This window comes from Carassius carassius, chromosome 32 (assembly GCF_963082965.1).
Source record: "Carassius carassius chromosome 32, fCarCar2.1, whole genome shotgun sequence".
In the NCBI taxonomy this organism is placed as follows: domain Eukaryota; kingdom Metazoa; phylum Chordata; class Actinopteri; order Cypriniformes; family Cyprinidae; genus Carassius; species Carassius carassius.
Genome location: NC_081786.1, coordinates 7,344,541 through 7,357,952, shown reverse-complemented (window position 1 = coordinate 7,357,952; position 13,412 = coordinate 7,344,541). Strand labels below are relative to the sequence as shown.

Here is a 13,412-nt window from a genome sequence, read left to right as displayed (position 1 = left end):
AAAGCCTGTTTTCTCACAAAAAAAAATAAATACAAATAAAATCCACTACCAAGCAATAAGGCTTAATTTAAAGATTTAATTTTCCTCATACGAGATGGATAATATAATCACAGATACAGTACATGGGCAATGTAGTAGCATAAGGAATTTCTGTCTATATGGAAATGAGGAGGTAAGAAGACAGAACGACATTACGCTAGAATCTAAAATTGACAAATTAAATCAGTCAAGAGGATTTGCATCCCTCTTTGATTACGACATATGATTTAGTCATCTAAATGCAGTATATTTCTGATAGGCTTTGTAAGCGCTAAAATGGCTATTTTGTATGCCTGATACTCTACATCAGTTTTTTTTTTTCATTTTTACATTTATGCATGAAATCACCCCATGGAATTACCATTGACAGGAATCTACATACAGAAATGTTTATAAGCATAGGTCCTGCTTGTCTTTTGAATAGATGTAATAATTTGAGTTCTTTGTAATGGGAACATACTTTGAAAAAATAAAGGAAGTGGGTGAATCTCAAAAAAATTACAAGAAAAAAATATTCAGAAATAACGTTTATTTATATTAATTAATTAACAACAATTAAGCACATTTTACTCCCAAATATTACATGATACAGACATAACTGGACTTTAAAATGTAATATATTACTTCTCCCTAAAAATGCTTTATTTATTATATATATATATATTTTTTTTTATTTTATTTTTTTTTATATATATATTTTTATTTTAGGGTTAAATGTGACCTGGATGTGCATTTCTTGACAGTTTTCATGAGACTCACCCAGGTGACCAAAGCAAGGTTTTATGCATAGTTCACAAATTAAAGAGTTGAAAACATGACCAGACCTGTTGGGAGTGTGGAGAAGGTCTCAAATCTTTCTTGTCGTCGCGTACAGGGAACAGGGACTTGAGCAACTTGGGCATCTGAGGAACCAGGGCCTTAACTGGGGAGATATAAGAAGCAGCAAGCCCTGAAAAACCTGTGGGTGGGTCGGGAGGGAGGCAAACAGCAAGGCAGAGGTGTGGAGAAAGACGACAATGGTGGTGAAACAGAAACAGATGCAGAAAAGATATAAAAGGAGTGCATGAAGACAGTCACATAAAAATGTCACACTGACATTTTTTGACAGATCACGAAGAGACAAGGTGAAAAGAAGCTAAAGTTGAACTAGACAGGGAGAGTCTTTTTGAGAGGTTGCAGGCTCAAATCCTGAACTGCCACTATTGTGCCATTGACAACGATACAGGGATCTTCTCTGGAATAAGTGGTTGTTAAATTCATAAAACAAGTTCGAAATGAGAGGTCAGTCAGAAATGAATCACATTTACAGTAGAGAGCACAGATTTGAAAGGAGTTCCTGTAATGAGTGACCGTTATGTCGTACCTTGCTCGGGGTCCTGATTCTGTGTAGGTGGTGTAGGAGGTCTGGATGGTCGTGGCAGTGTTCTGCTGAACTGAGATGTCGTCCCAAAGATATCCTGCTGACTCTCCCATCGATTCTTACATAAGCAAATTGGATATTAGAAGTTACATAAAAGGACCCACTTCCTATCTTATTTTTACCTTAGAATCTTACCTTGTTGTCATCCAGCACTGAGTTTAGTGACAGATCCTGTCTGCTTCCAGATAACTAGAGGAGAAAAAGGTGATGTGTAAATACAGAATGTGCCAGACTGTGATGATGCCGAGTTTTCTTAACATTTCTGTCTGTTGAGATGACTTTAAGCTGCAGATGCGCTTACCCGATGCACGCTGGGAGAGCTGAGACTGCGTCTGCTGCCCTTGCCTTTACCTGCCAAATGCTCCTTCACTGCCACCTCCTGTAGCAGATGAAAAAAACTAATTTAAATGATGAGAACTGAACTTGAGAGAGAAAACTAGACCGCACTGGAAAGTCACCATTCATTTCAGTGTTATGATTCAGAGGACTGCTTGTTTTAATGAAATAGAAAGTGCACTGGTTTGGTTTTCAACAAATAATATTAATGAATGTAGCTGTGTGACCTGTCTCAGTCGGTCCAGCGTGAGGATGTTCTCCACAGCCAGGACGCTGCGCAGGTACTTCTCTATGGCAGCTTCGTTGTCTGAGGATTTGGGGTTTTCAGCGCTGGCGGCCACACGGGCCAGCATCTCCCGGTCCTCTGAGCTCTGGCTGTCCTGCTGGCATACACAGTCGAGAGAGAGACAGGTGCTCGTAAACAAACAGACTCGAGAAACCAGGTTTGCATCTTTATCACAGCAGCTTTCTTGTGGGTAATAGCAACCTAACACGGCCTGTAAGCTTTCCTTAGATTTGTGCAGTGATACATATGAGCTAATGATATTTACATTATTTCATATTTTAGAATTATCAGCAAAGGTTTTCACCTTGCTTCAGTTCGGAAATCTACTGACAATTCTATTCTGGATTGATGTTATTATTAATAAGAGTATTATTAGTTTTGTTTTATATACATTTTAATTATATATTTTATTTCTATTAACTTTATTTCAGTTTTAGTTTTGGTCACTGTAGTACTTTAGCTAAAACTCAGTTTTTCATCTAATATTTACATTTTATTATTTGTATTTCACCTGGATTTCAATAAAACACATTTTAGTTTTAGTTACCACACTATTCTTGAATTTTTAGAGAAATTATTATAGATTGTCATGGGTCACTGACAACAAATATCATTTAGATTATGCATTACTTATTATTCATATCATGCATTACATAGACACACAAATAAATATATTTTGGATTTTGTATGCTTACCCCTGGGATGTTGGAGACGACTTCAAAGGTCACACCACAGCCAGGAATAGTGCTCCTGGTAGACATTCTCCTTAAGAAGTTTTGCGCAAAACCCTGTTTAAACCAAAAAAAGTGTTAATAATATGCAGAGAGATATAAAAATCATAACTTTGTAGATCTAAAGCTTAAAATTCCCTAAAAAGTATAAGGTTTTTATCAAATAAGCACCAAAAATATCTGGAACAGCTGTACGTAAAATATTTATATCGACATTTTTATACAGTTCTGATGATGCAATGCAGGTTATACAAAGTAGGCTATCCCTCACCTGCCGTCCAGTGAGATTGACACAGATGCGTTTGCGCAAAACTAGCTGCATCTCTGCAGGGTGGCTGAGCTGAACCACGGTGCGGATAATCAAGTATACTCTCTGATCTGGGGCGGCACCTCGACTCAGCTGTGGACATTCATGAACCGTGGAGTCCCAAGAAGCTTCAGCTTTCACCTGGAAGAAAAAAAAAAACCAAAAGAGTTTTTAATCCATTTCTTTAAGACCAACTAACGAACCTCTGATAGTGCATAGATCACATTCTCACCTCTCCATCATAGTGTTTGACAATCTGAAGGTCAAAAAATTCATCCTCATCTTCCGAGCTGAGCATGGCGTCCCAGCCGCCCGCCTCAGGAACGTCTAGGTTCTCTTCAGAGCTGAAGTCATCAGCTGCAGGAAGGAAGAAGAGAAGCACAGGATGGAAAAGTGTGAAAATGAGTGTTAAGATGAATAGTGCTTGCAGTGGAAGAAAGGTCACAGAGGACATTGCATTTCTGCAGAGAACATTGCTGCTTTTAAGCAGGCAGAAAAAACATACCGCTTAGGTCGAGGAAGAGCACTGGAATGTGAGTTTCCATCCCAGGCACTGGTACCCTGCCAAGAGAGACATAAAACTCAACCCAAGGGCCAAACACTCATGACTAAACATTTGTAAAAATGTTTAACCGATACTGACATTCATTTAACAAACAGAGCCTCAAATCCAAATATAATTCATTAAAACACGTAATTTAAGCTTTATAAAAAAGCAAAAGCAAACTGCACAGAACTGGATTGACATTAAATATCATTCAAACAACACGTTTAACAGCTATAATTAATATTATATAATTTAAGTGTTTAGTGTAAATGCAAACTGTTTGGAATGGTTGTAGCAGTGCTGTACCACTCTGCAGGAGCTCCTGGTATTCCACTGCCAGCAGAGGGCACCATCACTGCATTTCTCTCCTCTGTGAGCGTCAGACGCCACTCGAGCAGCTGGGCCTCCCTCTCCACATCATCCTCAGACTTATCTGCTCATAGAGAGCAAACTAGTCACCACTGATTTCTCTAATTACATGCCAAGCAAAACCCATTTCCAGTTGATAATATATATATATAAAATAAATACATTTATGCATTTAGCAGACGCTTTTATCCAAAGCGACTTATATTGTATTATATATATATATATATATATATATATATATATATATATATATATATATATATATATATAAACCTGAAAATTTATATACATACAATTTATAAAAAAAAATATCCCTATTTATCTATAAAAGCATTATTTGATTTTATAAAAACATTAAACAAATAAAAAAAAAAAAAGGATCAGTGGACATGCAGTGATAAAATGCTGCTTAATCAGTTTAGTCTGATTTAGTCAAAAAGAATTTAATTTGTGGCTTTATATCTAATCAATCTGCTTGTGACACCAGCTCCTCAAAGCTAATTAGCATTAAACTAAAGCGAGGAAAGTACTATTTTGTAGTCCATTACTGAGCTAAGACAAGTTCATGTGTCCATCTGTTTTTTACCTGTTTTGCTGACCAACGTCTGAAGATGTTGGTCCAGATACTCTTGTCTCTTAGTGAGAGCAGTGAGCCACTGACGCCGCAGACGCTCCAGATCTTGTTCCTACAGGATGATGTATAAATGCTTAAACACAAAAGCTTCTATCGCTTGGCCATTTCTATTTTGCTAACAAAGGCTTTTTATGTCTTTAATGGGCAGGACAGAGGAGAAAGACAGGAAAGAAGTGGGAGGGAGAGACAGGAATGTGATGAGGAAATGACGCAGATCGGATTCAAAACTGAATCTCAGCAGGAGCACCACAACACTATGAAAAATATAATGTAATACAAATATGAAATATGTATAATAACAATAATGATCAATTACTTGCATTTATAAACAACTAAAAAGTCAAAGTATTGACATCCAAACATACCTGATAACTGTCCATTTCATCGCCCTCAAGCTAAAACCCAAAAAAATATAAACATTATAGACTCTCAGACAACATTCAGACATCATCCTGCTATATGCTAAAGGTTTAGTTGAAAAAGAATGTTTACCTCTTGTGGCTCATTGTTTTTAGTCATCTGCACCTGTCTGATCTCCACACAGCCGATGGACACTCCCAGAATGATCTCTGCTATCAAAGGCATCGTGCCAGAGTCCTGCACTGAACGCACCTCCACCTGAATCCGCCGAGACTGACCCTGAGAAAGACATACCAAAAAACAGTTCATACCCCATGACAAAAACCCTAAAGTTAAATGTTAAACAACAGTGTTGATAGAATAACAGACCACAAGTAAAATACAGGTTCGCATACCTAGGAGTCAAAAATACTATAGACAACTATTGAAAAGAACACCTCTTTACCATCTGTATTAAACCTTTGACAAAAAAAAAGTCATATAAGGTGCTATGCTTTATTACCAAGGCCGATATATCGGCCGATGTTTAGCATTTTTCAATTATCTGCATGGGCCGATAAGTTTTTCTGCTTGGTTGATGTATTCTGCACTGAGAAATCAGCACCTGAGCGCACACAGTGCTCACATTTTCCCTCGTTCGCTGTCGTCGTTAACAGTTCTGTCTAATACAGATAGAAGTCTGTCTTATAATCAGATAGAACAGTTAAACAAAGGAATTAATATATACAAAAAGTGTAATAACGATTGCTTTTATTTTATTAGCAATAGAAAGGCAAACATTATAATACTTCGTTTGCCGTCAGCATTAAGCAAATATGCATTTATATAATTTAAACAAATCTTTGAATGGCTAATAAACAATTTAAAAAACCTTGCAAACTTAGTCGAATCCAGTATTGAGATCTTGTGAAATATGCATTTTTATCCAGCATGATCGCATGTTCTCTGCGTAACGGTCGGCAAGTCTGTGTGAACTGAATGCTTTAAACTTGTGATGTCAAATTATGCTGCCCTTTATGCATTTGCCAACTGTCATATTCATGTCATTTTCTCTGTGTGTTAACTAAACTTTATTTGAAAAAAATTATTCCCAATGCACACAAACTTCCCAGAATACTGAGTGCCCTGTTGGTTACAGTGTTTACTTTCTTTTTAATTACATTTTTATTAAAAATTTATTTATTTGTGAAAAATACTTTGTCATCTAAAGTATAAGAATGTTTATTTTACACATACATGTCAAATTAATTAAATATTATTATTTTTTATTATATTGGCTATCAGCCTTCCAAGATATCGGCATAGGCCGTCAAAAAACCAATATCGGTCGACCAGTAATTCTGATCATAAAAAACAACTCTATACAACAGCTGTGGGCTAACAGACTTACAGTGGTGTAATTTATAATAACCACGCAGGAACATGTAGTGTGTCTAACCTGTTTGAGCTGGAAGATGCCACCGGTGCGAACATCTCGTGCTGGCACCACCTCCACGGGCATGTACTCTCCATTCTCATTCAGCTCCAGAATCTGCACCCACATCTCCAACTTGCGTGTTACCTCGCTCCACCTGAGGACACAGAGTCAAAGCAGTCTGAAAAGCAGGAAGCACATCACTTGATGCTAGACGTCCCAGTGTTCTCTACATTACTGGAAGTTTATGTTAGTATAATCGGACAATTACAGGAAGATGAAGCTCATGTTTCTGCTCACCTGTCACGTAAAGTGCGTGTTTTGGCCTGAATGATGCTGAGGTCCCACAGCGCAGGGTTCCTGCCTGGATCAGCCTGCCTGTGTCCATATACCTCGATGGCTACGGCACCCTCTGTTAGATACTCGATAAAATCCTCTGTTACAGTCACAGCATTCTCCTACAGTACAAAGTTTATAGTAAGCAAATGCATGTTAATCATTTCTTGATAACTCCTGTTAAAGAAATATGTAATCCAGAAATTTAGATTTGTTGAAAATGTACCTTCAAATATAGTTTTAGATTTGGAGTCACTTGCTCACCAATGGCTCCTCTGCAATAAATGGTTGCCGTCAGAATGAAAGTTCAAACAGCTTATAAAAACATCACAATAATCCTCCAGTCCATCAATTATTGTTTTTTTTGAAGCAAATGTTTTTAACATCAAACAATTGATTCCAATTAAATACGAGTCCTCTATTCATTATATCGCTTTCTACATTGAAAAAGTCAAGACAACAGAGCATGTGTTATGAATTCTGCCCAGAAATGTCATTAGAATTAAAATTATCTGAATGAAGGATTTGTTACTTTCAAACATGCATCTTATACATTATTAAGTTATTTGATGGACTGGAGTCGTGTGGATTACTTGTGGATTATTGTGATGTTTTTATTAGCTCTCATTCTGACGGCACCCATTCACTGCAGATACATTGGTGAACAAATAATGTAATGCTACACTTCTCTAAATTTACTGCAAAAAAAACTAACTTATCTACATCTTGGATGGTCTAAGGTTGAGTAAATTTTCATTTTTAGGTGAACTATTCCTTAAATGCACAAAGATGCACAATTACCCAAAGTCTTTAACACTAAAGGTCAATATTAGTAATAATTCACAACTTGGGCTATTACTGGTTAATTTACCATTTGATTGCACACATCATGACTCGTACCTTACAGCTGTCAAACACGACCATGCAGTGGGGGTCTTTGCTGCTGGAGAAGGAGGCAGAGGGATCCACTTCTGGGGCAACAATGATAGGCTCTGCTTGGTCCCAGAAAGAGTACTGACAGAAGACGAAATTGGACAGATACTGCGGGAGACCAGTAGCCTGCAGGATCTTAATCTGTTCGATTAAAATAAGTACGAGGTAAGATTTTAAATATGAACACACTGAAACAGTAGATTGTACTGTTATTTTTCATTTTAGCTAACTTTTTAATTATCAAAACGAAAAATTTTGACATGGCTTCAGTTTCTAAAAACTTACGAAATGAAAACTTACGAACGAAACCTTCTTCTGTGAACTTCAGTACTCACCATACAGACCAGTTTGCGTTCCTGTACATCGCCATCTGGGCTTCCATCACTGTCGTCTCCTCCAGCTACGCTGTCATCAAATCCTCCACCCATTCTCATCACCTCCACATGCAGCCGCCCGGCAACCTGACATTAACAACAAGTAAACAACACTTCACTGGTACACTGGAGATGAGCCTCATGCTTTATATGATGACTCAGATTCCATTTCACAGATGAAACTGCATTTGATTTAATATACATACCATTTCATCTTCTGGAAGAAATTTTCTGTTAGCATTAAATATTCATAGTGAGTCAAAACACTGCCCGACTGCTGCAGACAGATCTCATCATCATCACATCATCCTCACCTCTCCTTTCTGATTGATGATGGGAACCGCATATTGTAGCTTTACATCATAGAACAGGCAGGAGAGGAAAACGTTGGCCACCCCGATTAAACTGTGGTTCACCTGCTCATCGAAGAAAGGGTCAGCTCTTTTGAAGTACGAGCGCATCACCTATGAGATGGAGAGAAAAAAAACACTCCTGTAGTGTTACCTTTTCATTTTTAATGTAACAGTAAAACGTGTGTGATGAATAAGAGCTTACAGGGTTGTCCTCGTCAAAGTCCTTCCACTCCTGATAAAGCTCTCTCATGTCCACCAGCCGGTTTTCCATCTTCTCAAGGGCCCATATTTGCTTCCCTTTGCCTTTCCTCCTCACCTGAATGGCGGGTTCGCTCAATACAGCGTCTCGCTGCATACACAAACACAAAAAAAGGTCACATGACTGCACCACCAATGCTTATCTTAAGCTTATGTCATGGTTATCCTGTTGCAAAGAGGGTTTCTGCAAGTTTTAGGAAAGGACGATTTTAAAACCAATTTAAAGGAAACTGATGGGAACACAATGTGTCAGTATGTCCCCTAAATGTAAATATGGTCACACTTTAATTTAAGGTCCAATTCTCGCTACGTATTAATAAACCATTAACTGTGACTTTGCCTCAAACTCCTAATTTGCTGGGAAAACTATTTTCAAAGGGAAAACAAGTTTTCATATCCTGCTGACAGGTTTTTGTTCTTGTTTTAAGCCCAAACTCACTTCATTTTGTTCACTTTCTCATAAAACATTGCATTTCAAGTGAATGTATCTCGATTTAAAGGATGTATTGATATTGGAAAACAAGACAAAAATACTATTGTTGATACTTGTTTTTAATGCATGCAACATTTAATGCCTTGACTTTATAAATGTAAATCTTTCTGCTCCCATTTAAGACCTTTCAACCTTAATTTGTCATTTTTAAGACTTGCAGAAAGCCTTATAAATTGTGGCTGACCTTTCTGTTGGCGTTAAGGTTTGCAGCAGGGATCTGTAGAGTAACTCTATATTCTGTTTTCTTGTCCATCTCTTCAGCGATGAAGCTCGCCTCCTGCACCAACAGATTAGCCCGTACGATCTGCTCCCTCAGTTTCCTGAAGCTCCGCGTCAGAACCACCTCCCTGTTGTCACCAAAATAAGAGCGTAACAGCAAACTCACCATGTACCGAATTTCACCTTGAGAAAACAAAACATTTGTTTCCACCAAAAACTGAAAGCTCACCTCTCCTCGCTCCACTGGCGCAGGCGTTGCTGGGCGCTGGGTGATGATGACATTCCTCCCTGGCTCAGTCTCTCCCAGCTGCGGTACTGCGGCTGCAAGGGCTGTGACTGCGGTATCTGCATGCTCTGTCTGTCTGGAGTCAGCTGTTTGCGCAGCTGCTGCAGCTCCTGCTCATACATCAGTCGCTGGCGCTCGAGAGCACTCTGCTTCTCCTCCTCATGTTGGCGCTCCAGTGACTGCAAAACTGCCTGCATGGGGTCTGTTAGACAACAAAAACAGAAACATTTTACATCATTTTGGATAGTGTTTTGGCTACTGTACCTTTAAGGCTTAAGGTAAATTACCCGTTTTGACTGGCTAACCTTTTCACATTTTAACATTTTAGTTAACATGCCTCTTTAAATGCAAAATAATCGTCCATATTTTTAATAGCAGCAATGTTCTACTTTTTATAACAGCTTTACCAAAGATTAGGGTCAGTAAGATTTTTTTTGTAACAAATTAATACTTTAATGCACATCAAATGTGACGGTAAAGACATGTATGAAAGTAACTTCCTATTAATTGAAAAGTCCTCAAAAAAACATCACAGTTTCCACAAGAATTTGTTAAAATTAAGTCATATTTCACATACATTTTGTGACTAGAACTCACCGTTGCTGCCCAAAGCCTTCATCATGACTTCAGTCTGAGCAAACTCGTAGCTGAAGCTGACCTCACTGGACACCTCGCTGGCCGTGTCTCCCTCTCCATCCAGCTGCTCACTGCTGTTACTGTTCTTCATGTTCCCTCCCTCACCCTCCTCTTCCTCACCCCTCAAGCGCCGTTTCGGTAAGTTTATCCTGAAGTCGTCACAAATATAAATAGTCTTCATAAAAGACGACTCCATACTGCACTTTCAAGTACAAATACAGGAAGCCGCTATGTGACATTCCTTAGTCCAGGGTAATACCACTGACCTAAAGAAGTGATTGTTTCCCCAAAAAATACGGTCACCATGGTGAAGCTGCTGCCGGCTGGTGACTGGAGATCCATTCACACATGTTCTGTAACAAAGGAAGATGCTTTAAAACGTTAGATTTAACATTTACCTAAACAACGATTTGGCTGTTAGCTTGTTATTAATGTAAGTTAAAAGTTTTTTTTTTAGATAAAAGAACTTGTCTTATACATAAATTTAAATGTACTATACAAGCAATATTTACGTACACTACTATCCTCGATGCATTACCTTGAGTTTCTGTAAGGGTTGAGAAAGACAGCTCCCTCAGGTGTGATGTTAATGACACAATGCTCTGCTTGGATGCCCATTCCACAAAGCTGGATGTCCTGTGAATCTGCTGATCCGACCTTAGTGTGTTCCTGCAAAATATCCCATGATTAACTGCAGCTATCACTCTGATGACATCCACAGAGGCCAAATCAAGACATAAAGGGAGCCACATTTTCAAGCACGGAGTTACAAATTAAACTACATTATAGTCCCCCCGCCCCGTAGTACTACTACTAATTCAATATTTCAAAAAAGTATTAAATATATAAGAATAATAAAATGTATATTATATTATAATATATACTTTTTATATAGTGTTACATTAAAATGTGTATAATAATAATTATTTTTATTATAATTATTATTATAAACATGCATATTGTGTAATAAGTAGCAAATAATAGAAATAATAATAATATGAATATAATAGTATACACACAATATGCAAAACTCTTATAATAAAATAAAATCTAATCTTTGTGCATTACCTTTAGATAATAAACCAATAGTTCATTAAGGGCAGGGTCAGCGTTGAGGTTGACCAGGAAGCATTTATCTTCTCCAACCTTGATACCAGATGACTGCAGAGAGATGCCAAGACTCTCCAGCTGTTTTTGTCTCTCCTGTGCAAAGAAAAGAACATTGCGAGAAGAACTTTAGCGTCCTCTTCTGTGTTTGACGGATGGTGTTATGGAACATGAACTACAGAACATCCAGACGTAAACAACATTTTAGTCCAAACAAAACTTACTTGTGCGATTTCCTCAGTCTTCCTCAGCTTCTCTTCCCAGGTGACCGTCATCTCCTGTATCAATTTCTCCGATTCCTCCAGTCTCTCCTTCAGATCTGGTGCCTTCATCGACTGTAGAGGAACATGGCTCTTAACATGCTGTTTTTGACATTTTGCAAGGTCACACTAAGAAAATGATAAAAATGTGTACCTCAGCCTGCGTCAGCTGATCTCGCAGTTTCTCCACCTCTTCTCGCAGTTCCCGGATGATCCTGGCATTGGGGTCTTCGTTGACCACGGCGTGGTTGACGATGCTCTTTGCTCGGTCTGCATAGCGCAATGTTGACAGCGTCTCATCATAATTATCTGCCGCAGGGCTTATAGTGGCAACCATAGCAGTCCGACTGTTTCCACCCAGACTGTCCTGTGGTTAAACCAGAAGGACAGAAATTAAACATTAATGCACAGGGCAGAGTGGTCCCTTTCCAGAGATTATAAAGTGTGTGGAAGGAACGGAATTGGAATACGTAAAAAATACTGTGGAAATTCCCCTTCCTGGTGTTTACCGGACAGAATGAGTGTTTATACCTTAAGCAGCCATGTCAGCACCGAATCTCTGTAGGGCACAAACTTGTTCTTGTTCTTTCCAGCACCCTGGTCTGCCAGAGCTGAGATCACCAAACCCAGAGTGGTTAAAGACCTGTCCAGTTTGGAGAGGAAAGATAGAAATGGAAAAAGTAAGTGAGAGAGTAACAGACCAAGGAAAAAGACACACTTCACACACAGAAATATGCACTGGCAGGCCAAAAAGCCTTAACCAGATTTATAAACCTTTCTCAGAACAAACTGTGCCCTTAGATGTAGCCAATTTAACAACTCTGATTCTCCACGGTATCTTTAATCAACTAAAAGACATTCTTAGAGGGCTAAAACATTCAGACACAATATTAGTGGGGAGCTTCACACTGTAAATGAAGATAATGTCTACAAAAAAGACAAAACTTTTTTCAAAACAGTTATTTTCCATGACATGTCTCCTGTAAAAGACAAGCACCCATCCAACAGAAAAGGAGACGCCTCAATTCAGCGCCATAGGAAAATATTCTGAGGTGACTCAGACATTCAGAGACTAGATTAAGCAAGAGAATCTCACAAAAACATGTCTGGGTCACATTTTACACCAAATTTGAAAGAGAAAAATGTATCAAATTAGGCATGAAGAAAATGAAGATGATTTTTGGAGCATGAAATTGTCATTTTATCATATTACATTTTTATTCATCATTAATAAATAATTTACAATAACATAACATACATTCATTCTCCACATTGCTTGTCCTTGGTAGGGTTTAATATAATGTAACAAATTATATATAGTATTATGATATTGATTAATGGACTGAAAAAAAACTATTTTATTATTACTAATTATTCATTATTATGATGATTATTCTTATTTTATAATATACTATAATATACTAAAATATAATATACTATAATATACTATACTATACTATACTATACTATAATATAATATAATATAATATAATATAATATAATATAATATAATATAATATAATATAATATAATATAATATAATATAATATAATATAATATAATATAATATAATATAATAATGCATTTATGCGTTACAAATGTGTCCAAATGCAGAAAAATAAAAAAAACATTCAGGATTTAAGATTTTTCTGGGGGGCAGAGTATCAACTAGACTCTGTTGTTCTGGTTTCTTTTCTTGTTCTTCCATAAAATT

At 37.5% G+C, this 13,412-nt stretch overlaps 1 protein-coding gene across 2 annotated transcripts in view; it reads right to left on the bottom strand.

Moving 5' to 3' along the window:
• kif13ba (kinesin family member 13Ba) overlaps positions 1 to 13,412 on the bottom strand; it is a 39,290-nt gene that overhangs the window by 2,661 nt on the left and 23,217 nt on the right. The window contains exons 10-37 of one of the 2 annotated variants that reach the window (XM_059520094.1): positions 12,230 to 12,341; positions 11,853 to 12,065; positions 11,663 to 11,773; positions 11,400 to 11,534; positions 10,870 to 11,000; positions 10,598 to 10,684; positions 10,293 to 10,480; positions 9,639 to 9,897; positions 9,375 to 9,537; positions 8,642 to 8,788; positions 8,401 to 8,550; positions 8,048 to 8,173; positions 7,680 to 7,853; positions 6,744 to 6,901; positions 6,468 to 6,600; positions 5,162 to 5,308; positions 5,035 to 5,064; positions 4,622 to 4,721; positions 3,973 to 4,099; positions 3,625 to 3,680; positions 3,352 to 3,476; positions 3,084 to 3,260; positions 2,777 to 2,869; positions 2,023 to 2,175; positions 1,761 to 1,838; positions 1,595 to 1,648; positions 1,403 to 1,517; positions 864 to 997 (exon numbers count right to left, since the gene is read on the bottom strand). In XM_059520094.1, coding sequence (XP_059376077.1) covers positions 864 to 997; positions 1,403 to 1,517; positions 1,595 to 1,648; positions 1,761 to 1,838; positions 2,023 to 2,175; positions 2,777 to 2,869; positions 3,084 to 3,260; positions 3,352 to 3,476; positions 3,625 to 3,680; positions 3,973 to 4,099; positions 4,622 to 4,721; positions 5,035 to 5,064; positions 5,162 to 5,308; positions 6,468 to 6,600; positions 6,744 to 6,901; positions 7,680 to 7,853; positions 8,048 to 8,173; positions 8,401 to 8,550; positions 8,642 to 8,788; positions 9,375 to 9,537; positions 9,639 to 9,897; positions 10,293 to 10,480; positions 10,598 to 10,684; positions 10,870 to 11,000; positions 11,400 to 11,534; positions 11,663 to 11,773; positions 11,853 to 12,065; positions 12,230 to 12,341 — 3,676 coding nt within the window. Of the gene's footprint in view, positions 1 to 863; positions 998 to 1,402; positions 1,518 to 1,594; positions 1,649 to 1,760; positions 1,839 to 2,022; positions 2,179 to 2,776; positions 2,870 to 3,083; positions 3,261 to 3,351; positions 3,477 to 3,624; positions 3,681 to 3,972; positions 4,100 to 4,621; positions 4,722 to 5,034; positions 5,065 to 5,161; positions 5,309 to 6,467; positions 6,601 to 6,743; positions 6,902 to 7,679; positions 7,854 to 8,047; positions 8,174 to 8,400; positions 8,551 to 8,641; positions 8,789 to 9,374; positions 9,538 to 9,638; positions 9,898 to 10,292; positions 10,481 to 10,597; positions 10,685 to 10,869; positions 11,001 to 11,399; positions 11,535 to 11,662; positions 11,774 to 11,852; positions 12,066 to 12,229; positions 12,342 to 13,412 lie in introns of both variants that reach the window. The other variant, XM_059520093.1, reaches the window with a different exon arrangement.